This window comes from Hipposideros armiger, unplaced genomic scaffold (genome assembly GCF_001890085.2).
Source record: "Hipposideros armiger isolate ML-2016 unplaced genomic scaffold, ASM189008v1 scaffold_235, whole genome shotgun sequence".
NCBI classification, from domain to species: Eukaryota; Metazoa; Chordata; class Mammalia; order Chiroptera; family Hipposideridae; genus Hipposideros; species Hipposideros armiger.
In genome coordinates, this window is record NW_017731585.1 from 982,550 (window position 1) to 1,008,600 (window position 26,051).

Consider the following 26,051-nt stretch of genomic DNA (forward strand, 5'->3'; position numbering starts at 1 on the left):
CAGCGGGGACCTGGCCTTCGCGGTACGTGGGGCAGCCCAGGGCCTCAGCGGAGCCCTCCGGGTCAGCTGGTCCTGCGTGGCCCTGCAGCCGGGGGGGGGGGGGATGCGCGCATGCGTACTGAGCGATGACCGCGCCAGTTCGGAAATTGAGCGTGAACGCGCGACTGCGGCTTCCAGGAACCAAGGCTTCCAGGGGCGACTAGTGTCTTAGAAAGTGGGGAACCTGGAAAGTCGCGTGAGTCACTGTTGCTTTGAACTAGAAAAGCCATACTTATCATTAGATGGTAAAGACCAATTTCGTGGTCAGTTTTCGGTTACTGCTTCGGAAAGTTGATGTGCTAGGATTGATTGCTCATACTTGTATAAAGGTAGACAAATCTGAGCGCAGTAACCTCCGAAGTGCCAAACAATCTTAAAATATTCTCTCGTGGATTCATTATTGCCTTGCTTTGTTTAAGTCTCTTTAGGCATTATCCTTTATTTGCGTGGTTGTAAAAAAATTATGGGGAATCACATCCTGAATTTCAGAAACTAGTCTTGATAAAGAACTAAAAGTGGGCTATATAACCTTTGAGTGAATTAATTAATGTGATATTAAAAAACAACTTTTTTAAACTAAAGGAACATGTGAAAGAGAAATGGCTCAAGGTAAAATTGAATGCAGAATAATTGTTTCATATTTTTTTCCCTGAAAATTTGTACAAATGGCCTAGGATATTGCCTCATCAAAAATAACGAAATCGTCAGTTAGTATTTTGAATTTAGTAATCTATAGTACACATAGGTATCCTGTGGATTGTTTTTTAAGGGCTTGGGTTTCTAGCAATGATTTGGATGCCAGGAAAGGAAATCAAAAGTGAACTTTTTTTTTTGAGAGGAAGAGCAGGTGGGAAATGGGAGGAACCGTGAGGGTGGAAGCTGCAGTTAGGGATGATCTGGTCTGCTTTCTGAAATTCAGGCAGACAAATGGAACTCCCAGATGGCTGTGATACAGATGTGGGGTCACAAACCAGGGCTCTGGCTCCTGTCCTTCATACTTGGCACTGGTGCTTGGCAGTGTTTTGCTTATTCTTACATGTAAAGGTACTATTTATTTTATTAATATTATCCAAGGAAGAAGGTTCTGAAAAATTGTCATAATTTATTGAGCACTATGAAAATGATCCGAGAATCTTAGTGGAAGTTATTCCAGTAGTAACCCAAATGTTACTATTTGAATGTTAATTGGAATGATAATTTTGGAATGTTAATTTTAAACTTAGGTATTGGCAAATAATTTATGGGTGATAATGCACTAAAGAAAGAAGAAGCTGGACAGTGAGAGAATCCAGGACTAGGAACCCAAATCTACCCTTATGGCTGTGGCCCTTTAGATGGGTCATTTAAACTATCTGGGCCTTTGTGGCATCATCTATAAAATGAGAGTAGTGTACTAAAGAGGTGAAGTTTTTTCAACTTCAAATTGTGGTTTGTGTTGGTCACAAGAAGGTCATAGTTCTTTGGAAATTTTATGGTTAAACCATATGATAACTTAGCTTTATTTGTGGTTAGTTGCTCAATTCTGTTTCCATGATCTCCAGACTTGATAACTATATTTGTGCAAAGCATTGTGCAAATATGGCAAATATAGTTTGTAGAACTCCTCTTTGAGGAAAGCTCCAGGAGAACCCTTTTTGTTTGAGGGGTGTGTGTGTTTCTTCCTCCTTTCCCCTCCCCCAAAACCTAGGACAGGAACCCTATATGCAGGGAAATTTTAGAAAGCACTTAAACTTTTAACTTTGTCTCAAAAAATATACCTTTAGTTTTCTTTTGACAGTGGTAGGGCAGTAGTTTTGATGGCAAAGGTGAATATGAAAAGACATTTTTAGTAGTCTTTCATTGATTTGAATTTTAGAATTAGAGCTGATTTGGTCCCGTCTGTTTACAGGTAAGAAAACAGGCAAAACTGTGCATACCTGGTTTAGACTATTGAGTTAATAAATAGCTACATGATTGTAAGTCAGGGCCTCCTCACTTCAAAGCTTTCTTTGGCATCAGTGCTCCTTTCTATAGTCCAAAGGTGGAGGTTCATAAGGTCCCCATAATAACAACTGCAGTCTTAAAAAGCACAGGGGCTGGATTAAGTGCTTACAGGCAGATGATGTCGTACTTTAACTTCACTGCAGCCCTTTGTAGCTGCTTTCATTTTCTCCATTTTTTTCAGGGGAAATGGATGCGGAAGAAATTAAGTAACTAGCCCATGGGTCTCAAGCTTGCAGGTGCTTGGAACTCTGGTTTGTCAGACCCCAGAGTGATCTCTTAACTATCATGCTTGCTATACTGGCACTTTTGAACTGAAACAGTGGTGAACTGTTGAAAGTGGCCATATGAACTAGTTACCTCATACAGGTCTCTTTGGATGTGGCATTTCATAGCTAGCTCAGGCTTCACCTCATGGTGCTTTGAGTTCACCAGTGTAGTGGGGGTTTTGATTTCCGCTCCGAGGGCTTCCTCCTCACTGCAGTACAAGAGGGCAGGCATTTCACAACTCCCTTCTTGGGATCTAGGCTTTGGAAGCTGACTACCCCAAGGGAGGAAGCGGGGCAGAGCCAAGGGCAGCAAAGGAACAAGCACCCTGGTACTGATCATAATGAAATGAAACAAGTTTCCTTAGTGGCTGACAAATGGGCCCTAAAGACCTTATTCTAACAAGATGACTCTTTTGAAGGATAACACTCATTTTAATTTGAAAACATGTGATTAGTATGTGGGGAAAAATCAGTTTTATAACTTTCAAATCTCATCCTACCTTCTGTTCATAGCTGATAAGAGGAAATTTCAATTTGTGTACTTTTGCCATATTCTCTTATTAGGCAGTTGTATAGTACATGTGATTGAATTGAGAAGAGTTACTTTAGGGATCTAGTAATGCATTCAGCACTGTATGCATTTGAATTTGTCTCCTACATGGTCTAGAGAGCTCTGGGGTTTTTGACATTTTGAAGCAACATTTTAAGTTTTTTATTACATTTTACACTGTGCCAGGCATTGTGGCATTTCACACAAATGGTGAGGACCTAAGAGTGGGAAATTTGGCACAGGTGAGATTTGGTTAATACATTTGAAAGACAGTTAAACATGCCTTTCATATAACTAATCAAAGTGTAAAGTGAAGCAACTTGTGGCAGTGAGTTGGCACTCTCATTCTCCACATCTGCGCCAACGTTTCTCTCGTGTTATGCAGACGTTTCCAGTCTGCAGTGTGCACCGATGTCTGTACTTAAAACAGAGCAGCTTACAGTATGAAACAGAAGGCAGCAAAGTAGCTACAGCTGGTGTTTTCAAGGGTTGGAAAAAATTTCAAGGATTACTGTCAAATCCTGGGGAAACAGACTGAGGAAAACAAGAACAAGGGGAAGTTAGAAAGTTTCCTGAGTCTTTCAGTTTTTTATAGAAAGTCTGTAGTTGCTGAATGTGAATCTTTTGCTGAGATGGTCAATAATAATAATAAAAAAAGCCTGCTGGGCTTCTTTCCACAGTTTTCAGAGGATGGGGATCACACTATTTTTGTCCCTGTCCAGCTTATAGCTGACTACCTGGCCCTAAAGGTAGGCTTGAAAATGTACTTTAAGCCAAAGTTCCCTTGTCTCAGATGAGCACTCAGCCATTTGGAGGACTGCATTTGGTAGGCTACTCTTCAGCTGAAGGCTGGCTTCTCTGAGGTCGTTGCCTTCAGGACTGTTGGGAAGTTCTTTCATATACTGCCTCAAATGTCCTCCCCAACTTTGGGTTATTCTGAATAAGATTAACTTCTATTTGTCAGGTCTCCAAATATTTGAGAATAGTAATCATGTCCTCCCAGAGACTTCTCTTATCAAGGCTAAACAGCCTCCCTTCTGGAGAAGCTTTTCATGGTTTTGAGGCCTCTTTCTCATTTGTAAATGCTTCTTTGTAAAGTGTGTTATTCAGAAAGAAATTCCAAATTTAGTCTAATAAACATGGAACAGATTAGTCCTGTGATAAATGTTGTACTTTTAATCATTTTAGTCAGTGTGCAAATTATATTTTCCTCAGACCCAGCATACTGCTAACTCATGTAGAGTGTACTTTCAATTAAAAACTGTATCCTTTAAAAAATTTATTCTCTTCCACTTTGTTCCCTCACACTCCTGTTCAAAGTATTTACATTTTTATAAGATGTAACAGCTTTGTAGAGAGTGTTTTGGAATCTGTTTCTTTCACAGTTTCATGTTATCGCCAACTTTAATGTCTGCCTTCTATGTTTTCATCCAATTCATTAGGGAAAACAGTTGAGTAATTGGGAAAAACAGGGACATACCTCTAAAAACTTTACAGTCTGGCTTCAGTCCATTATCCTTTGAGTACTTTGTAAAAAATAATCTTCTGATTCAATTGAGTTGTACTTCATCTTAGCCCATATTCACTTTGTCCACAAAGGTAGCATGCAACCTTGTCCCAGTCCTGTTGTCCAGATATATCATGTCTACAACATGATACTGGCTGGCCAGTTTCGTAAAACTATCCAAGAGGGAAATCACTTTGGTGTTACAGGGCTTAGGAAACCCATGCTGGGCTGCAGTGATCATTGCTTTCATTTTCTAAGTGTTTAGAGACCATCTTTGATTTTTAGATCTGTTCAAGGTAGACACCAGTGACTTCTGTCAAGCTTTACTTCATTGCATTTGTGACACTTGCCTGTCCTAGTCTCATATTATTATATCATTGGTTATGTGCTATTCTTTCCACTTCTATTTCTCTCTCATAAAGCTGAGCTTATTAGAGAACTCTCTGTAGTTTCCCACACTAATTTCTGTACCTCCCTTATATCAGTCCTGTGAAATTATTTTGTTAGCTTCCTAGCTATGAAGCCATCTCTGTGTTTCTAAATTTAAAAAAATCACACACACACACACACACACACACACACACACACACACTGAAAAAAGAAAAAATAAATTAAAAATTCCATCTTCTGAATAATTTAGGTAGATGCCAGATCTAAACAATGTTCTAAACTCTGTTTATCAAGGTTTTTTTTTGTTTTTTTGGGGGCAGTTTTCAAAAGTAATTATGGATACTTCTAGACCTTTTAGTCTTCACCTCTCAATCTGTAAAACAAGAACACATGCCCCCTATGACTTCATGTGTGTATAAATAGAAAGAAGCTTACACTCTTAAGTGTTCTTTTAACTTTAGAGGCTATAAGCCCTATTGATTCAGAAAAATTAGTGTATTTTTTCAGAAACATCTGTTCCATGTAAAGCGCCACTAAAGCAGATTCATAGACTCTTATGGCAGGAACCCAGTGGTGGGCAGGGAGGGGGAGGCAGTATTCAGGAAGGGTACACTGTGTGCCAGGTCCTCTGTTGGAAGTGATCTAAGTACTTAGTAACTGGGAGCTGGGTGGAATGATCATTTGGGGGATGATGGAAAGGTGGTTTTCGGTTGTAATTATGGGGCAATTTGGATTGTTCTTTTTTCTTTTAAAGGAGCAGTGAGCAGAATGAGTACTTCACAGGACCAGAATGGCTCCAGTGCTAGAGAACCCCTTGTGAGGTGTTGTGATGCACGGAGGGACTTGGAGCTTGCGATTGGTGGAGTTCTCCGGGCTGAACAGCAAATTAAAGATAACTTGCGAGAGGTAGGTGTGACATGTGCTTTCCACTTGCCTTGTCTGGACTTAGCACGGGGATGGTTAGAGCATGGCCGAGGGCTTGGCTCTCCGTGCCAGCCATGGAGTTTCACCCCAGGCCTTGCATGGTCTGCCTGAAATGTCAATGTCTTTGATTCCAAAGGGAAGTAAAGCACTTGTTAGAAGGGTCTGGAAAATCTTGTACCACCTTGGAGAATTAGTTCTTTAATGCATTTTTGGTTGCTCCTCTATGTAGTTTGTGTGTCAAGCTCTGCCTTCAATACAGAAATAAAATGAATGAGCAGTATCCTGCTCAGCTGTGTCCTGATGCATAAAGAATGGCACTGCAGCGTGTCCTCTGCCATCTTTTAACCTGGTGGTGGCATGGCTCTATAATGACTTAGAGCAAGCCAGAATTAAATACGAGTATGTTCATTCCGTTGGTTTAGTTCTATTCTCTTGGTGAGTTGGTAAATCAAGTAGCACAACATGACTTTGAAATCCAACTATGTTGTATGGAAAAATGTGTTTTAGAAAAGTTTCTTATGGGGAGTCTCATGGATAATATATAGCTGATTTTAATTTTTCCTTAGGATTTTTGTATTTATCCCCCTTTTGAATCACTGTTTATACTTCCAGAAACATTGTGTTTATACTTAAACCGTCTACTGTAGTGGTCTCTGGCTGTTGACATGTAGTGGCACATCTCTTTACTGAATTGGCCTACTATAAATAGATTGCTCATCTGTAGGGTGAGAAAAGAGATAACAGCTAGTTATTAAGCTAATACTCTTGTCTTACAAATTTGTGAAACTATAGATTTTCAAATTATATGGGCAACTGGGGAGGATCAGTATTATGTGACATATCCTTGTATTTTTCTCTTGATTACTTTAGGATACCCAGCATAAACCTGATCCCCTTAGGAGGGAGAGGTATTGAAGGAGGATTTTAGAGTTTCGGTCCGCCTGGATGGCTGGAATTCTCGAACTGGGTCCATGGGGCTCTGGGACACTAAACCTTGGAATTACAGGCAAAATTTTGAGTATATACATTTTTCTGGGGAGATGCTCTGTAGATGTCATTGGATAACCAAAAGGATTTGTAACCCCCAGAAATTTAAGAACCTCCCAGTTCTGTGGGAAACACCTTTCTTTGGGCTTACAACACTAGTGAAGCTAATCTATATGTGTTTCTTAGGTCAAAGCCCAGATTCACAGCTGCATAAGCCGTCACCTGGAATGCCTTCGAAGCCGTGAGGTGTGGCTGTACGAACAGGTAGATCTCATCTATCAGCTTAAAGAGGAGACACTTCAGCAGCAGGCCCAACAGCTCTACTGGGTAAGGCGGCTGCAAGACTATGGTTTCTGGTTTCTGGAGAATGTCCTTCCTATAATGTGGCATTAATATAGATCAGATAAAAGTTTAATCTCAAGTGCTATTTGCTGTTTGTTAACTTGAATACATTTGGTGCGTTTAGTATTATATCATTGTGGCTAGATGGTTTCTTTTTTCTTACAGTTACTGGGCCAGTTCAATTGTCTTATTCATCAACTGGAGTGCACCCAAAACAAAGATCTAGCCAATCAGGTCTCTGTGTGCTTGGAGAGGTAAAGGCCTTTTTTGCTTGTTTTGTATTTTGGCTCTTTGACTTTGATGTATTCAAAAAAAGTCAGTATTGTAACTCATTGCATGTGTTGGACTTGACTTCTCTATTCCTTTGATAAGACCATTTTTATATATTTAATATTATACTTGGTACGTGATTAAGTCATCTACCTTTGGTTGAGATTCTTAGAAAAGTATAATCATTTAAAATAATTCACAACTTGGATTTCTTTTTGGATGAAGTTGAAATGGATATTCCTTAAAAATAGCCAGGTTTTATTTATTTTTTCTCTCCAGACTGGGCAGCTTGACCCTCAAACCTGAAGATTCGACTGTCCTGCTCTTCGAAGCAGACATAGCAGCTCTGCGCCAGGCCATTACCACGTTTGGGTCCCTGAAGACCATCGTGAGTAAATCTGATCTCAGAGGGCTCAGAGCACTCTTCTCAGGCCTGTAGCCTCACAGCGGCCATAAACACATCACATTTTTACTGTGAATAGTGGTTCTCTTCAGAATTTGGTAAACTTCAGGAATTTCACGTTCTGATTAAGAGCAATGGGCTGGTAGTTCTTGGGATGTGGTATTGACTCATGGATAATCTCTAGAATTCATTTTGTATATCTTTAAACACCTTTGACATATTATAAAATTGATGGCTTGAGTGGTCTTTAAAGAACCAAACATGGTCTCATTTGGGTCTCGTTAAAATAGTAATACCAGTTCTGGTGAAGATCTCATTTGACGATAGTTACATAAGTAGTAGAGAAGTCTCAGGTTTGATAACTACTTTGTAGGTCACTGGATTTATTGTAAAGATTATTCTAATAAAATGGTAATGCTTTGCTTAATACTTTTAAAATTTAGGAATTACAATTTCACTTTTTTGGGGGATGAAAGTATAACATTAATAAACACAATTCGCTTTTATTTTATAGCAAATTCCTGAGCACTTGATAGCTCATGCTAGTTCATCAAATGTTGGGCCCTTCCTGGAGAAAAGAGGCTCTGTATCATTGCCAGAGCAGGTAAAAATGTCACTTTGTTTCTGATACCTGAGTTATTACTTGGCTTGTATTTCTTTTAGGTTTTGCCTAAATCACTTTGTTTTTTGCTACCATTTATTTGTAAAAAGGCACCAGAGGTAATGAGTTAGTTTATACAATTAAAGCCTTAACTTTGAGACTGAATGTCAGCTAGAAATTCAGAGGTTTTATAGGTGCTAAGAGAGAGAGAGAGTAATCGTTATCAATTAGTTTATAAGAAATTGTCATTAGCTTTCTGATTGGGTTGGTTCTCTCTTGGGGATCCTTCTCTCTATAATGCATACAGATGATTTACAATACTTCTAAAGGCAATGCAAATATAGGATTCTAGACGTTTTGAGTTGAGATGGAACCTGGAGATCAGTTATACTGCTTGTTTTATAATTGTGAAAATGCAGGCCTAGGGAAGACATGTGACTTGTGTGGGGTCAGTGGCAAGCTAAGATTAGATTGTGGATCTTCTGCTTTTCTGGTGAACTTTCTATTGTATTTGACGTTGCCTCGTTAAGCAGCAAAATATTATGTGATTAGCAGAAGTCAGCATCCGGCACTCCAGCTGTCCCTCTCAGTGAATGGCTTCTTGGAAGCAAACCTGCCAGTGGTCATCAGGCTCCTTACATACCCAGCACCAACCTCCAGGACTGGCTCACCCAAAAGCAGACCTTGGAAAATAGTCAGGTGTGTTGCTACTTTATTGTTTCTGAGGTAGACACAGTAGCAGACGGGATTAGTTTTACTAACTGGTAGTACAATATGTGTCTTTATTTAGTCTTTCCTTCTAGTCTAGAAACATGTTACAATAGTAACACCTTTTCAGAAATACAAGCCCATAATCCCAACATGCAGAGACAACCACTGTAATTTTTATGTACTTCATTTTTCTATGCATACATATACTTTAAAATAATCATTCTGTAAATTCTGTTTTTGCTAGCAGATTTTTTTCACTAATACATGAGTATATTTCTGCCATAAAATACTTAATGGTATATAATATTTCATTGATTGGCTATAACTTAAATTCCAGTTTTTATAGATATAAACAAAGTTCCTCTAAACATCTGGAAGCTAATTATTTGTGTACATTCTTGGTTAGCTCCTTAGGAGTAAATTCCTAGAAACTGCATTCCTATATACAATTCTGCATACCCATTAAGATTTTGGATACATATTGCCAGCTTGGCTTTCCAGGAAATTGATACCAATTTATATTCCCACCAGCAGAGTATTGAGTATACCTGCTTCCCTGCAATTTCTCTAATAGTGGTAGTCCTACACAAGTTTCTTTTTTTCTCTGAATTTGACACAAAATAAGTTTTACTTTTGTTTTGAGTTTCTTTGATTACTAAGGAGGTTGAGCATTTTTCATGTTTATTAGCCTTTTTTGATGACTGGTCTAATCATATCCTTTGCTCATTTTTTTAAAAAAATATTTTATTGGGGGGTGAGGGGAGGGGAACAGTGTTGGGGAATTGGGGAAGGGGACCAGCCAAGTTGTTGTTCTTCAGTCTTCATTGTGGAGGGTGCCAGTCACTATCTGGCTGCCTATTGGCAGTTCGTGGCCTCTAAGCTCAAGGTGCTATGTTCAATCTTAGTTGGGCATAGCCACCATCCCATGTGGGAGTCGAACCCGGCAGCCTTGTTAAACGCGCACCTTGTATCCACTGAGCCATCCGGGCAGCAGCTCAGCTCAAGGTGCTGAATTCAGTCTTCTTAGTTGCCGGTGCACCATCAAACAGGCAATCTTGTTGTTACACCAGCTGAGCCATCCTGCCACCTGTTGGCAGCTCAGCGACAGCTCAGCTCAGGCGCAGCATCACTGTCCTTTGCTCATTTTTGTCTTCTTGATTCATAAAGGCATATTATGCAAAACATCCCTTTTCTGTCAAATATGCTACACATGCTTTCTCCTAGTTTGCCTTTAATACTTTTCAGTTTTTTTAAACTGCAGAAAATTAAATTTTTTATGTACTCTTATTATTTTTTTTAAAGATTTTTGTTGGGGAATTGGGGGAAGGGGAACAGACAAGTTGCTGTCCTTTTTGTTCTTCAGTCTAGTTGTGGAGGACGTTGCTTCACTGGCCCAAGTTGGCACCATCATTGTGCTCTTCCTGGGTGAGGCAGATCAGTCGCCGGCTTCTGGATGGCCGCTCACGGCGGCTGCTGGCTACACATGGTAGCCCATGGCAACCCACTGCAGCAGGGGCTGCAGCCTACGCTGTCGCTGGCGACTCACGGCAGCCCAGCTCCAGGTTGAGCTGTTGTTGAACATCTTAGCTGTAGAGGGCAGTGTCACTGGCCCTCATATGTGGGGTCCGAACAGGGGCCCTCTGGCGTCCCAAGCCAGCTCTTAACCAACGCGCCACTTGGCCGGCCCTGTACTCATATTTTAATATTGCAACAGAGAAATCCTTTGTCGCTTGGCTTTATATACTTAAATTTACAAACATTGGGCAAAGCAGTAAATATGCTATTAGGACGCTTTCATTGTTGAATCCCAAAGCAGTCAGAATGTTCTGGTGAACTGACATTGTGTACTTTTTGTGTAGACTTCTGCCAGAACCTTCAGTTTCTTCAGTAATGTCTGGGGCAACCTAAAGGACTTGGAAAAGTGGCTCCACAAGAGTCAGCAACAAGAAGTTCCCGAAAAACCAAGTTACCAAAGGTGTACCAGCTGTTCTACCACCGGCTCCTTCTCTGATATTGAGAAGGTTGCTGATCTAGAGCTTCTTGATCAAGATGAAGTGGACCTTTCTGATTGGCTGGTGACACCCCAGGAATCCCGTAAGCTGGAGAAGCCTGAGAATGGCAGCAGTGAAACCAGTGAGAAGTTTAAGTTCTTGTTCCAGGTGTTCCAGGAGTCCTACAGTGTGAATGATTGGCTTGTCAAACCTGATTCGTGTACCAATTGTCGGGGCAACCAGCCCAAAGGCGTGGAGATTGAAAACCTGGGCAATCTGAAGTGCCTGAATGACCACATGGAGGCCAAGAAACCCTTGTCCACTCCCAGCGTGATCACTGAGGATTGGCTTGTCCAGGACCATCAGGACCCGTATAAAGTAGAAGATGTCTGCAAAGCCAATGAGCCCTGTATGAGCTTTGCAGAGTGTGTGTGTGATGAAAACTGTGAGAAGGAAGCGCTCTGTAAGTGGCTGCTGGAGAAAGAAGGAAAGGATAAAAATGGGGTGCCTGTGGAACCAAAACCTGAAGTTGAGAAGCGTATCGATCCTCTGAACATGTGGCTCTGTCCTTCCAGAAAAGAGACAGCAGAACAAGCTAAGGCACCAAAGGCAATGGCTCCTTCTAGAATTGCTGATTCCGTCCAAGTCATAAGGAACAGTCCCCTGTCTGAGTGGCTCATCACACCCTCATGCAAAGAAGGACACCCCAAGGAAGTGCCTGGTATCGAGGACAGTGCTGGCAAGCAAAACGCCACAAGCCCCGCAGCCACTTCCTGGTGCCCCTTTAACACAGCAGACTGGGTCTTGCCAGGAAAGAAGACAGGAAACCTCGGCCAGTTATCCTCAGGAGAAGACAAGTGGCTACTTCGAAAGAAGGCCAAGGTGGGCACAGACACCAGAATAACACCATTTGAAATAGATTTAACAGAGTTTTGCTTTCTTAATCCCAAACCTTGCACATGGCCCAGATCCTTTAAATACATTAACTGTTAAATTTGGCTTAAGTATTACTAATTTTGGTGCCATGTTAGCAACAGAATGGAGGATTTGATTATTCAGACTGGAATTTTATGCATTTTCCAGGGCTCCAGCCCCCACCTTACAGGAAAGAAACCCAGCCAGTTTTGTTGCTATTTACAGAAAAGATTTAGGGGTAGAGAAAGGAATCACCCTTGCTCCTGATTATTAGAATGTCCAACATTTACATGATTCTTTATAGAGACTACACTATTGGGAAAATTATCTGGAAGATAAGTTGGTCTCATGCCTCTCAGTTGTCATGTACAACCCGCCTTTTTTGTCTTCTTGCAGGAAGTATTACTTAATTCACCCATCCAGGAGGAGCGTAACTTCCCCCCAGACTGCTATGGTCTTCCAGCAGTTTGTGATCTCTTTGCCTGTATGCAGCTTCAAGTTGATAAAGAAAAGTGGTTGTATCGAACTCCTCTACAGGTGCGTACATGCCACTCGTGTAAATATTACAGATTTTACTGCTTATAAATGTTTTATCTTACATGAGTTTATACATTGCTCATTGAACCATATTCCTATTAATGTTATGTCTGTTAGTCAAGTGAGGGTGAAAGAGGGAGATTATAAAATTTCATGTATTTTATTTGAACTTTAAAAGATGATGTAGCTGTTGGGAATTTTCAGAGTTGTGTGGAGTCTATTAGCATATTAAAAAATGACCCACATTCTTTAAGGTGGGGAGAAATTTGCTTTTATGCTACAGTGAAGTGACTTGTTATCTGTGGATTTTTCTTTACAGATGTGAAGGAATGGAGTACTCGCATCAGGCAACTTTTCTGCAAATTATCACACTTCCATGAGTCGAGTGACTACAGCTTGCCAAATCATTGTTTCTGGGTCTGAGCAGTCAGCTTAGTTTCTGCCTAATTTTGAACTAGTGAAGTCATCAAATTATGAGTTACTGCGTAAAAGAAAAAACTCAATGCTGAGGTGATCCAGTTCCTTCTTACAGAAGTATGAATTCACCCCTACACTAGAAACAGCATCTTGGTGGATAGATAGGTCTCATAAGCCTCCATGGCTCCTTAGACTGGTTGTTACTAGTACATTAAAACACTGTAGTTTTCAAAATTAAATAGTTCTATAATCAAGGTGTGTTGGCGTATTCTAAAGCAGTAAACTTCCCTAACCTTTTGATTACCCTTTAGATGCTTCCTTTGCTGTGGGTTTTCTACCTTTAGTGGTGAAAATGATGATTCTTCTGTTTAATATATATTTCACACAAATAATTAACCTTCAGAATATAGTGATTTTTTTCTTACCAAATGTGTATCAACAATTTTGAATTTTTGACATTACCGAACATTTTAGCCTACATGTCAGAGTCTACATTTTTTTTTTGAAAGAAATTTAGCTACTTGCAAATTTGTTTTTCTTTCCTTCTCTGAATGTTATTAAAGTGTCTAGTGAGCTCTTTTAGAAGGGTTCCGTGTTGCTTTAAGATGGTATTCTGGGTGGTCCTAGCCTCTTTCAATATATTCTGAAGAACTGCAGGCAGAAGAGCCTCAGTGCCAACTAATCAAAACAAGCAAAAGGCGACATGTTGGAAATGCAGTACTTGAACTTCACTATCCTACCTAAGCGTTATTGGTGCATCCTGTGTAAGTGGAAGCTGAGCTTGACACCTGGTGCTTTTAATGAGGGATAAATTCAGTGTCCTCTCACTGCAAGCACAGCATACCTATACCTCTAAAAGTATAATGCAGTGACATTTTAGTGAACAGGCTGCTTTGAACACTTGTGCCTTGGGGTGTTTATTGAAGCTTTATGAAAACTATTGATGTTTTCTTAATATCCTTAAAGTCATATTCATATTTTAAAGTTTCTCTGTAGGAGAGAAATGGGATTTATAATGTTTAAAAATTCTCTAAGATACCATAGCTGCTTTCCAGGCCTTTAAACTATTAAGCCACCCAACTTGCCTATGTGGTACTGGAAACTTTTCAGTTGGTGATGTGGTCAACTAGAAAGCCCTTTTGGGGAACCTTCACGGTCTGGCAGTGTCGTTTGACATACAACTTTATTAGAATTCTTGAACCACAGCTGAAAAAAGCCTATTAATTTTCAGTCTCCCCAGACACCATTTAGAACTTTAATAAAGGTGGTGGGTAAAAACTTAAGGAGCCTTTCCATTATCTTAGGTTGCAAGAAACTTTGTAGTTTTTGGAGTTTAACACAGTGTATTCCTAAATTTACATTAATCACTATGCTAATGAGTATGTAAAAGTCTTTTGCATTGATGCATTTTGTACCTTCCTCCATTAAAAGCATAACAGCCATAGTTGTCCTGTGTATTTGTAAGACTACATTGTCTTAAAATATTTGGTCCCATTATATAAATGTGACGACCCTAGGTTATTTAGTACAGCTGAGAAACAACTGAACATAGAAAATTGTTTTTATAGGCAATAAAATATCAATGTATTTTGTGAATCTTAAATTAGCAAAGAATAGATGTTATTACTAACTTCCATTTTCAGTCTTTTTTTTGCACTCTTCACGTTTTTACTTTGCTCTGTTGTAGATGAAATAATTAAGCTTTGTTTTTACTAGAGAACCTCAGCTCAAGTTCAGTATTTTTCTACCAAATTCCTTACTAGAAGCATCCAAAAAGGCCCTACTTTACTTTTTCCAATCGTAATAACCACCAGTTGTTTAGTATTTATATGTGTAACCTGTAGTGCAGTTTTATTTCATAGATGAGAAAACACTGGAGAAATAACTTGCCCTGTTTCCTTTAACTTTCCCAAGGCTTCCTTAAAATCTTAAAGCTCTTGTCTATTTCATCTCTTTTTCTAATTATCCCCAGTAAGGAGATGAGTTAATACATACAGAGTTAAGCATGACCGTTGGACAGATTGTTCTAGCACACTAATGGTATAATGGTTAATCTGAAATATTTGAGGTTGTTTAATGTCAACTCTGTTGGTGAAAAAGTTTAACCTCTTACTGTCACCAATAGCCCTTCATTTCAACACAAACATGAAAACAAGTTTTAACTTAAACTGGGGCAGAAAAATATACCAAGAGTAACTTTCACTTTATATCCAGAAAGATGCTTTTAAATGGATACAACCACTATTTTTACACTGGAGTTAGGACTTTGGTTCCATTTTTACCCTTTATTAGGAATACAGGACAATTTTAGAGTTTGGATCATGAAATGAACAAACGCGGTGACAGTACTGACAACAAGCATGACCTGAATTATGGGAGTGAGTGGTTTTCCAGTTCAGGGGTGCGAGTGGAACAGGCGCAGGGTCACCAGAGGAGAAGAGCCATGTTACTCAAATCACCAGCGGGGTTGGGATTCAGCTCTAATGACTGAAAGGAGAGCCAGTCCTGCTTACCATCCATGATCATCACGGCCAATTGGAATCGCAACATTTTCAAACTAACTGTAGGAAGAAGCGAGTAACTCCACACTAACTGGTAATTGTGTGGGTGACTACTCAAGTGTCCTATTTAACTGGCAGTCTTCAGAGTGACGGCTGCAGCACGGAGCCTTTCATGTGCTCCCAGTTGTTATACAGCGCGTAGAGGCCAGTGAGCGTGAGTCCTGCCAGGCCACCGCGTGCCACTCCTCGGAGACCACCTGGGAGAGAGCAAACAAGATCCATATGGCACAATGTCCTAGCATCAAAGGGTTAAGGAAGAGTATCATAAAACTGACAAATACCCTTCATGTTTATAAATACTCCATCCCAAACACAAGAAACGTTTTAAAATAATAAGAAACCAAGACTGCAGTTCATGAGACAAATTCTTTGAATAACTTGTTAATATACACACTATATTTTCATATTTAAAACCTTTTTTACTTTTGATGTCACAATTTGTACTCAAGACAATCAGCATTAACAATTTTTTTTTTTTTTCAATCTGGCTTGTTCCTATAACACTTAGAAAATAAGCTTCTTATTGAAGTCCCAACCAAATCAGTAACTGCCTGCTAGTCACCCAGTTCAGACTCCACTGGCACTATCAACGGATGTAAGGCTGTGATGAAAACATGACGACACCCTCTGGACTCTGCACAGGTCCTCTAACACTAACTCTGAAGACTAAGAGGTGATAAGATGGCTGTAATCAAGCTTTGGGTTTAGTGCTGATGAAGCACCCCCTGGCCCAGGTCCCGTTCCCACACTGCTGCATCAGACCATCTTAACTAAAGAGCAAGGAGGCACTTAGCGTCATCACGCTAGTTGAAAAACATTTAAGGATTACACTTTGAACTACTTTTGCTTAGCAACAAAAGAATATTTTTCATGTGGAAAAGGACTGGCAACAGATAATTTGTTTGAAATGGAGAAACAAAAATGTTTCAATCAGTTATAGTCCCTAAGTCTAATAAACAGAATGGGATTATCCAAAGGAGCTTTTAAGAAGTGCCTGATGTTTTCTTCCACTTTCACAAATGTCGGGACTATAAACTTCAGGCAACCTATCTTGTACCTGTGGAGTCTGTCTCAAATAGTGTCAGGAAGGCAAAGGTGGAACACAGCTGTCATCCTGTGGTTACCTTACTAAAGGCCATTTGGTGACAAGCCAGTACATTCTGTGAAAGTCGGTGATGTTGCTGAGTCAGAACACTTCAGGGCAATCATTTCTGCAGTGAATGTCCTGCCAGGTGGCTTCAGCTGATAGATTAAGGGGCCACTCCTTCCAGGAGCCTCTAGTCTGGAGTTCTGATAGCCGATCTGCTAGGCTTCCACTATGAGATGCCCTAATTATCTCTCTTCAACAGGCCCAAACAGAAACTGCATACATCATCTATAAATAGTTGTCAAATATGTGGGAAGTGACCAGAAACATTAAAATAAAAGTACTTCAGTTAATGGGAGATATCTCCATGTCCCCATCATCTCTGTATCATTTTGCCAGTTAGACTTATGCATGGCAGTTGAACTTGGAGCTGTATTCAGTGTGGTTCAAACATAAAAGTAATGTACACTCAATCTGCTCATTTAAAACAGTCTCATAAGGATCTACCTCATACCTTTGATCAGTAAGTCAATAAAAAGTTGCATGAGCTGAAAGTGAACAATAATCAGACCAAATTCCTGGTTTGGAAAATAAACTACAAAGTATAGGAGAATAAAGGCTAAGCTGTCTGCAACAGCATTATGATGGCTGTTATTAGACCTAAACTTTGAGTGTAATGAGGGTTCTTTCAAGGTTACAAAGATTTAATACTCTAACCCATTCTGAATCAAAGCAAAAGCTAACGTGACCTCACTGCTTTTAAAAAAAAGCAATTAGAAAAAAGAGGGAAGGCAGATAACTGAAAGCACACTAATTTTGCAGATACTATTTCCCGGGACCAAACATTCAACTTCAGATTAACGCCCCTGAACCTTTAGTAGGTTACAAATCCACAGGACTCTGATGGTCTGCCTACCTGTTTAGAATTAGCTGCAAACTATTCCTGCCAGTTAGTTGCCCTTTTGCTTTGAGTGTCCTAAAACATTTTTTCTATTTAGCCCTTTTGGAATGAATTTCACACCGTTTCGTTCTCAAATAACAAGCCTTCTGGGCACAGGCACTGGAGTAACAAAATGAAACAGGGAACTAACTAGAAGACTTTCAGGTCTTTGGGACATGAGTGGTTATTAAGTGTTCATTCAGAAATTCATTCCCCACAAAGCTTTCTACCTTCTGACCACAATGAAACAAATGTAGTTCAAATCAACTGTTATTTTGAAGGATAGAAAAAATTTGCAGCAGGAAGATACCAAAAAAATGCAGTGTTTGATTTATTTAGCACAGCTAATCCTAACTCAAGGGTAGCTTTTACCACATTCCACCCATGTTTTAGTTTTAATTTTAACTGAATTAATTCCAGGGTTTTCCAAATGGCTGATCTGTTAAAAGTTTTGAGGACCGTGGCTTTGGGCTTTCTGTAATCAAACAACTTCTAACTAAGCACAGGAAGTCGATTAGCAAATGCACCTGCTTTGAATAGGTAACCAAATGGTCAGTCTTAAAGCACAACAAATATGGGACGTGTGTTTCACAGTTTTACCTTCAAACTTTTCGATCCTTATACAACTCTTCCAGAAGGGCATATATTACCTTTTCTAAATATGGGAGAAATGAGGCCCAGAATATTTAAATGCCTTGTTTGCGGGGCAAAGAGCTGGTCAGTGGCAGAGTTTACACATTGAATTGACAGAGTAGAAATCTGCAAATTTTTCTTAAAATGGCCCATATAAGTATTTTAGGCTTTGAGGGACCAAAGGCTGTTAGGTAGGTACTTAAAGAACCATTTAAAATGTACCTTAAACAATGTGAAGCACATTCTTAGCCTGCAGGCGCTATGGCCCCTGCTGTAGATGACCAGCCTTACCCACATCCTGAGATGGCTACTGAACACCATTCAAAGAGTTTTTGCTCTATTTAACATTAAAAAATTTGTTAAACTTGTTTTTCAAAACTGGTAAATACACATGACAAAAGTTACCATGTTTAAGTGTACAGTTCAGTGGCATGAAGGACGCTGCAGAGCTGCAATAACCACCGCTGTCTCCAGAGAACCTTTGTACCTATTAACCAGTAACTCCCCACTCCCCTCGCAACCTGATGCCTAATATTTATTATGTTGATACAGCTTTGCACACTTTTTATTTTTATCAAAGTAGCCCACATACATAATTTTAAGTCAAGACAGTATGAAGATCTTAGTGATACAGTCTGGTGCCACCTCCCCCCCCCCAACCTCCTCTACTCCCCAGGTCTCAAAGGCAGCTATTGGGTTGTCGGAAAAGTCATGACACATTTTTGCAAAGAAAAACATAGAAAAATACGTCATGACTTTTCTGACAACCCAGTACTTTAATTTTTGGCTCTTTACTGTCACGTTTCTGAAGAACATGATTATCTTGCTATGTCTCGATTTTTCAATCTTAGATACTGTCTATTGACTTCCTACTAGGAAAACTGTTAAGTCTTCTAAGAATGGTACAAAATATGCTTATGGCAGAAAGGAAGTCACTTGTTTTATATGGTTTACCTCATTTGTAAGTCTGTGATGGGAACAGGGGTCATTCTTGTTTTATAGGCAAAGAAACAGAAATTCAGACAAGTTACTGTGTTGTTCACACCGTTGTTTATAGTGATCTCGTGCTAGTCAAACCCAGCATGACTCCAAAGCCCACAGTCTTTCACACCAGATCTCCTCCAGGATAGAGAAAGGAGCAATCAGGGAAATTTCTTGAAAGGGGGAAAAACAGTTGAGCTGGGCCTTATGAATGGACTGAATTTCAAATTTATCTATATGAACAAGGAAAGTATGGGAGAAAAGTTTGGAAAATAGATTAGGATCACAGAATGAAAGACTGGGATGAGAAGTTTAAGTTGAGAGGCACTGTGTCATCATTCAAGGTTTCTGGATAGGAGTATCAGAATTAGAACCATCCTTGAGGAAGATTAACCTAGAAATAGTGAGTAGATAAGAAGGAATCGTGGTAGAAGGCTAATGTCAAAATAGTCAATGAAAAATACTGCTACACAAGTCTAGGGCTTGTGATAAGGGCCTCAACTCAGGTAATAGGTAGTGAACTTCACAACTGATGACATGAGGGGATGGTGAGAGAAAGGTAGAAAGGGCTATCCTTCTTTGTTACTGAGTGGACTCAAGGCAGCTAACTTTGCTAGGCTTCCCCTGTCCCATCCATCTCTTCCTTGCAATTCCAGTTCTTCCATGCAATAGTAAACACACTAAACTATCTCCGTTGTTTTTGACTCCCCACATTACTGTGTACTGTCAGGACTATTTTTCATTAGGTTCTTAGTCTTTTTGGTGGTTGCTGTTCTGTGGGTGATAGGGAATGTCCCAGACTCCTCTGAGAATCTTATGGAAGTTTTAGAGAGAGGGTTTATCAACCCAGAGTGAACATCTCTTCATGTAAATTCTGTACTCAGGAGAAAGGTGCAAGTTTCACTATGCAAGTTACAATTTAAGGCTTAGCAGTAAATGGAAATGCAGTACTTAGAAGGTAAGGAGGATCAATGTTCAGGCGAGCCAGCCCCTTCACAGTAGTCCACGGAGCTGTCTTCTCCACCATCTGGTCCCTGGTTACTTCTATGAGTCTGGATTCTATTGCTCTTCCCACTGCCTTTCAAATCCCACTTCCCAGCCTGTTTTCGGCATAACCTTTACCTAAGTCCCGCGCTCCAGACACACCTTCATATGCGCCCTCATCTGTCTGTGTTCAAGTACCGCCTTCACTGGGAAGCCTGTCACAAATACCTCAGTGTAGTTTTGCCTGGACGCCACTTTGCTGCTGAATGACCTGCCGGATGTCAGATTACTTGAGCAAAGAATCTACGTATTTAAAATATCAATAATGCCAGGAGCTGGTAGAGTGGCTCGTTGGTTAAGAGTTGGCTTGAAAGCGCGAGCTCTGATAAGCAGGGCCACCAGTTCGGATCCCACATGAGAGCCAGTGACACTGCGCCCTCTACAGCTAAGATGGTGAACAACAGCTCGACCTGGAGCTGGGCTGCCATGAGTCGCCAGCAATGGTGTAGGCTGCAGTGGGGCTGGACGGTAGCCGGCGTGTGACTGCCTCACCATTGGGAATAGCGCAATGATAATACCAACAATGGGCCAGTGAAGCGATGTCCTCCACAACTAGACTGAAGAACAAAAGGACAGCAACTTGTCTGTTCCCTTCCCCAATGCTGTTCCCTCCAATTCCCCAATAGAAATCTTTAAAAAAAATAAAATATCAATAATGCCAAACTGCCTTGCAAGTACTTGTTTATCTTTTGCCAATATTGTCATCTACCTTCACTTTTGAGCCAGCTGGTGAAAAACATTAATGTTTTTTAGTTTGCTTTTTCCTGGCTGCTTGTGAGACTGAGCAATTTCTATTGTTCAGCAGTCATGTGTATTATTTTCTGAGGTGTTGCGTCATATTACTCATTTTTTATTGGGTTATTGGTTTAAGAGATTTGTTGAAATGTATTATATATTACGGCAGTTAGCCCTTTGTGTACTATGTTACCTGCATTTTTTTTTACTGGGAGGATGTCGATGCCAGCAATAAACATAAAAAAGTCACCAAGAGGCTCTTTTTGGAATATAAAATTCAATTTTGAAGGCCTGGAATTTATGGGTAAACAGTACCTTTTAACAACCCTGATGATAATTGCTTAATTTGATAAACTGAACATTGTATCTTTTACTTTTACTTAGTTTGCTTTCATAAGATGACTTTCTTATGGAAGGAATAGGATTAACAGGTCAGGGATTTTTTGCGAGTGGAAAGGGGATGCCCATGGCTTGGTTTCTGAGGCCTTGTTTTCTGAAGATGAGTGACCAAGCCTCTTACACATTCCTAAGGATGACAGCAGAAGTACAGCTGTCCTTGTCCTGGTAAAATGCCAGTTATTATTAAACAGATTTTCATATGCCACAGAAAATCTAATAACGACATTTCACACCCTCTGGAAAAGATTTCCATGGTTCATTAAATAAGCATTAGGAACTAAAATCATATCAGAATTATTACTTTAAAAATTAGCCTCATTTTGGTTTGAGAACTACATATTTCCACATGATTTTTTTTTCTGATAAAGCAGCTGCATACCTAAGTTGAGTCACACTACTTTCATTCTGAAGTTTTTCCTTTTTTTAAAAAAAGAAAAATCTATTTTTGAAGAGCACACTGAGATTGGAAATATTTTAGGTCGGCAGTAATTAGCCATTCTCTAAATGTAAACTTTGTTCCTTAACAGTTTATGCTGGCTCTAGACTACGAGTGCCTGAACTCTTTTTCAAATATGGAAGTTGAAGTTAAATTTGTATTCTTGCCACATAAACTTCATACTTCTGTGCTCCGTCTTCCTAAGTTTATTCTAAACCAGACATCGGTAAGACACACGGATTTGCCTTGTCAGACTGACTTTGTTGAGCCAGGGTTGTGAAGCAATGTTGGAATCCTGGGTCAGTGGACAAATTACTTCCTCTGTGCTCCATACCGCAACGGAAACTGCAACCAGCTTGTCACCTGACACAAAATTCATGGATACTTTTTTTCTTTTTCTCGTCTGATCCAAGAACTTTCTCTTCCATTATTAATGTTAGAGGTGTCCCAGGCTGTCATAAATGCTATTACTGCAAGGAAATCCTTGACACAGAAAGCTAGGCTCCCATTTCTTTTGATAATATAAAGCATCCAGCCTTTTCCTTTCTATTTTTAAAATATGCATAATGTGTCTTAAATCAGAGGATCATTCGATACTTATACTCAGGACTGCCCGTAACAGGCTATGCCATAATGACTTACCTTGAATAAGAAAGCAGGAATGGTGGACACTGAGCTGGAGTTTCAGTGCCCCTCCTGTGGCAGAAGCAGCACCTCCTCCTCTCCAGCTCCAGCCATGTGCCACCACATAGTGGGAGCTTGGTGTCTCCCACTCACTTGAAAGAAGCTGGAGTTCCAGATGCTCGTCTGAAATCTCCTGGTTTTAAAATATTGATTTGATCTTTTTAAATGCAGTTTGGGCCAACCAAACTCTTGCTGGCTGAGTGTCCCGGCCAATTAAAATTTTAAATTCTTCTGTCTGACCCTACAGATTTTCCATGTGAAAGTATATATATATATATATTTAAAGATTTTTATTGGGGAATTGGGGGAGGGGAACAGCGCTGGGGAATTGGGGGAAGGGGAACAGACAAGTTGCTGTCCTTTTGTTCTTCAGTCTAGTTATGGAGGACATTGCTTCACTGGCCCAAGTTGGCACCATTCCGGGTGAGGCAGATCAGTTGCCGGCTTCTGGACAGCTGCTCACAGTGGCTGCTGGCCGCTCATGCTGGCTGCCGACCACACACGATAGCCCATGGCAACCCACTGCAGCAGGGGCTGCAGCCTATGCCGTCGCCGGCGACTCATGGCAGCCCAGCTCCAAGTTGAGCTGTTGTTCAGCATCTTAGCTGTGGAGGGCAATGTCACTGGCCCTCATATGTGGGATCCGAACCGGGGCCCTCTGGCATCCCAAGCCAGCTCTTAACCAATGCACCACTCAGCCGGCCCAAGTATTTTTAGGTTTTTAACAAGGTTTTTCTATGCCAAAGCAATGTTTTCATGGACATAAAATGTATTTACTGTCTTATGCTACCTGGGAGCTCTGTTTGTGTGTAAACACACCCACATGTGCTGGAAGAAGTTTTGTGAACTCTTAGGGACAAAATTCCAAATGCAACCTATTGTCAATATAGAAAAAGCTTCTTACTGTTAGATATGTCAGGAAAGCTTTAACTTTGTAATCTTGTTGAAATTTCTCTCATTTCTTTCTAGTAAAAATAATGCATAAATGCTACCTGATATATGGGGAGGAATTACTAAAAAACAGAATTACTCAGTTAATCAAGTGTCTAATACATAATAAAGCAATTAAACAAAAGTATTTTTCAGAGGCAGGAGTATACAATGCATGCAGTTTAATTAAACCATTTTAAACAGAAATGTGATATGAATTTGGAGCTGTCACTAGTTATATGACATTTTGAAAGAGGTCGTGTTAATACTGTGCTCATTTATAAAATTGGGGTGTGATTATCACTTCACGGAGTTTTAAGTGAAATAAGTGCTTATTGCTGAGTATAATCATAATTCAGTAAATGTTAATTGTTTTTTTCCATTTTAGAGGAGAATTTGATATTTGATCTTCACCCAGATCATTTTGGTTCAACTCTTAGGGCTCTGTTTTTTTTTTTTTCAAAACTGAATTATATTAGTTCACCTATGTTCATTCATAACAATATTATTCACAGTAGCCAAAGGTGGAAGCAACCCAAGGGTCCATTGAGAGATAAATGGAAAAAACAAATGTGGCATATATGTATGACAGAGTACTATTCAATCTTAGAAAGGAAATTGTGACACATGCTACAACATGGATGAACCTTGAGGACATTATGCTAAATGAAGTGAGTGAGTCACAAAAAGACAAATAAATACTGTATGATTCCACTTACATAAGGTACCCAGAGTAGTCTAATTTCATAGAGATAGAAACAACTTGGTGGTTGCCAGGGGCTGAAGGGAGAAATGGAGAACTGTTTAATGGGTAGAGTTTCTGTTTTGCAAGATGAAGAAATGTTCTGGAGATTGGTTGCACAACAGTGTAAATACACTTAACATGGAACTGGACACTTGAAAAATGGTTTAGATGGTCAATTTTATGTATATTTTACCAAAATAAAGAAAAAAAAATCAAAAACAAAACCCAAACCCACCACAAGGTTTCAGAGAACACTAGGTTATACTAAAAAAAGGAATATAAAGCTTCCTTTGAAAACTATGGATAAAACACATACTTCAAGTGTACTGAGAAACAGCTCTCCATTTAACAGAACCTACCTGTACATTTATACAACATGCCTGTCATAGTTCCAGCTGCAACTGTATTGAGGTCATCTTCAGCACCTCGTGTTTTCTCAATGATGACACCAAATGCACTATAGAGCAAAGCTACAGGGAAAATGGAACTGATCAGTAATAAAAAAAGGTACTGTAAGTCAGTATGACAATTCTATTTAGATAATTGTATCCTACAGACATCATCCTCTAAGTGTTCAAAGATATATAAAGAATGATCAAACACTGTAAAGCAAAAGCCTGGCAACAAATAAAATGCCCATCAAGAGGGGACTGATCCAGAAAGGGACTTTCCATATAATGGAATCCTACATACTCACTTAAAACAAAGAGGAGGAAGAGCTATTTATATTCACTAATACGTAAAGCAGGCACATGTGTATGACTCTGGATATGAAAAGAAGATATTTGGAAAGATTCAGAAGAAATATTAATAGTAACTATTTATGGAAAGTACCACTGGGAAGTCCCAGGAAGATTATCTTTAATTTTCACTTTTATTCATAATAGCTGTACTTCGGATTTAGAAACAAAAACACATGTATTTCTACTGTAAGACAAATATAACTTTTAAAAAAGGTGAGATTTGGTTCTTGCACATGTAAAAACTATAATACTAACACTATTTAGTTTTCACAAGATCTCCTATACCTGTAAAGATTCCTATTAGCCATGAATGCATTCATCCTTTTCCTCACCCTTTCTCAAAATTGCCACGTTTCACTCCTCAATATTATACTAAGCTTGGTTTTATAACTCCTCTGTTGTAATATTTTTATAGTTTTATAAAGTCTATTTTTCCTGTTTCAACTTATTTAATTGAGCAGAAAACTGGGATTGATCATATTACAAAGGGAATACACGTGGTGGCTGGCCATCCCAGTCTGCTCAGAACTGAGAGTTTCCTGGAACATGAACTTACAGTACTAAAACTAAGCAAGTCCCAAGCGGATCAAGACGGCTGATTACTCTAGGTATAGAAGCAATCAAATAGGAACAAAGGAGAGTGACCGTGTATGGGGGTGGGGGCATAAGGAAATAGCCATTTACTAGGATCCCAAACGTGAGTCTGACCTTATGGTGTGAAAATGTACTACTTACAAATCTCATGACAAGGCTAGGATCTTACCTTGTCAACAGAAGCCTTTTCTATCTTTCAATGAGATATCTACATTTCCCCTTATTTTGCCACGTTTAAAAGATTTTCAGACTTGCAACTAAGTTACAAAAAATCTTGGATATTGGGCCTAAGTGCCACAAGTTGGTTTAAGTCATGAGTAATCAAAAGATCAACTATTCATAAAAAATATAGTATGAAAACATCTGGCTCTAAGTACTACTAAATCACCCTTTGCTTAAAACTGCAAATGTTTTCATTATCTGCAAGGGCTCCACTTCAACTCTGGCAAGTAAGTCTGAGAAATCTACTCAATGTAAACAGAACGCTGAATAAGCTACTGGGGAAACACAGAAAGAGGGCTTAGTTAGCCTATCCTATCTCACTACAGGACCAGGAGCCATCTATCCTACCTCACTACAGGATGAGGCATCATCTATCCTATCTCACTATAGGATCATGAACCTTTCCTAAGACACAAAGCCATTTGCCTTGGACCTAAATTATTTGGATTTCATTTAGTTAAAACATGATTTTATTTGGTGTTTT

At 39.6% G+C, this 26,051-nt stretch overlaps 2 protein-coding genes across 6 annotated transcripts in view; one reads left to right on the forward strand and one right to left on the reverse strand.

The window, feature by feature from the left end:
* Window positions 1-14,277, forward strand: part of NCOA4 (nuclear receptor coactivator 4) — a 20,608-nt gene extending 6,331 nt beyond the window's left edge. The window contains exons 1-10 of one of the 5 annotated variants that reach the window (XM_019655063.1): window positions 7-22; window positions 5,490-5,641; window positions 6,833-6,973; window positions 7,154-7,242; window positions 7,538-7,646; window positions 8,176-8,265; window positions 8,815-8,961; window positions 10,833-11,846; window positions 12,276-12,416; window positions 12,736-14,277. In XM_019655063.1, the coding sequence (XP_019510608.1) occupies window positions 5,504-5,641; window positions 6,833-6,973; window positions 7,154-7,242; window positions 7,538-7,646; window positions 8,176-8,265; window positions 8,815-8,961; window positions 10,833-11,846; window positions 12,276-12,416; window positions 12,736-12,741 (1,875 nt within the window). In that variant the 5' untranslated portion in view covers window positions 7-22; window positions 5,490-5,503 and the 3' untranslated portion in view covers window positions 12,742-14,277. Of the gene's footprint in view, window positions 1-6; window positions 23-122; window positions 236-5,489; window positions 5,642-6,573; window positions 6,674-6,832; window positions 6,974-7,153; window positions 7,243-7,537; window positions 7,647-8,175; window positions 8,266-8,814; window positions 8,962-10,832; window positions 11,847-12,275; window positions 12,417-12,735 lie in introns of those variants that run through there. The other 4 variants (XM_019655062.1, XM_019655060.1, XM_019655061.1 and 1 more) reach the window with 4 other exon arrangements.
* Window positions 14,278-15,091: 814 nt separating this feature from the next.
* Window positions 15,092-26,051, reverse strand: part of LOC109389489 (mitochondrial import inner membrane translocase subunit Tim23) — a 29,816-nt gene continuing 18,856 nt past the window's right edge. The window contains exons 6-7 of the mRNA XM_019655065.1: window positions 24,368-24,478; window positions 15,092-15,591 (exon numbers count right to left, since the gene is read on the reverse strand). Coding sequence (XP_019510610.1) covers window positions 15,476-15,591; window positions 24,368-24,478 — 227 coding nt within the window. The 3' untranslated portion in view covers window positions 15,092-15,475. The remainder of the gene's footprint in view (window positions 15,592-24,367; window positions 24,479-26,051) is intronic.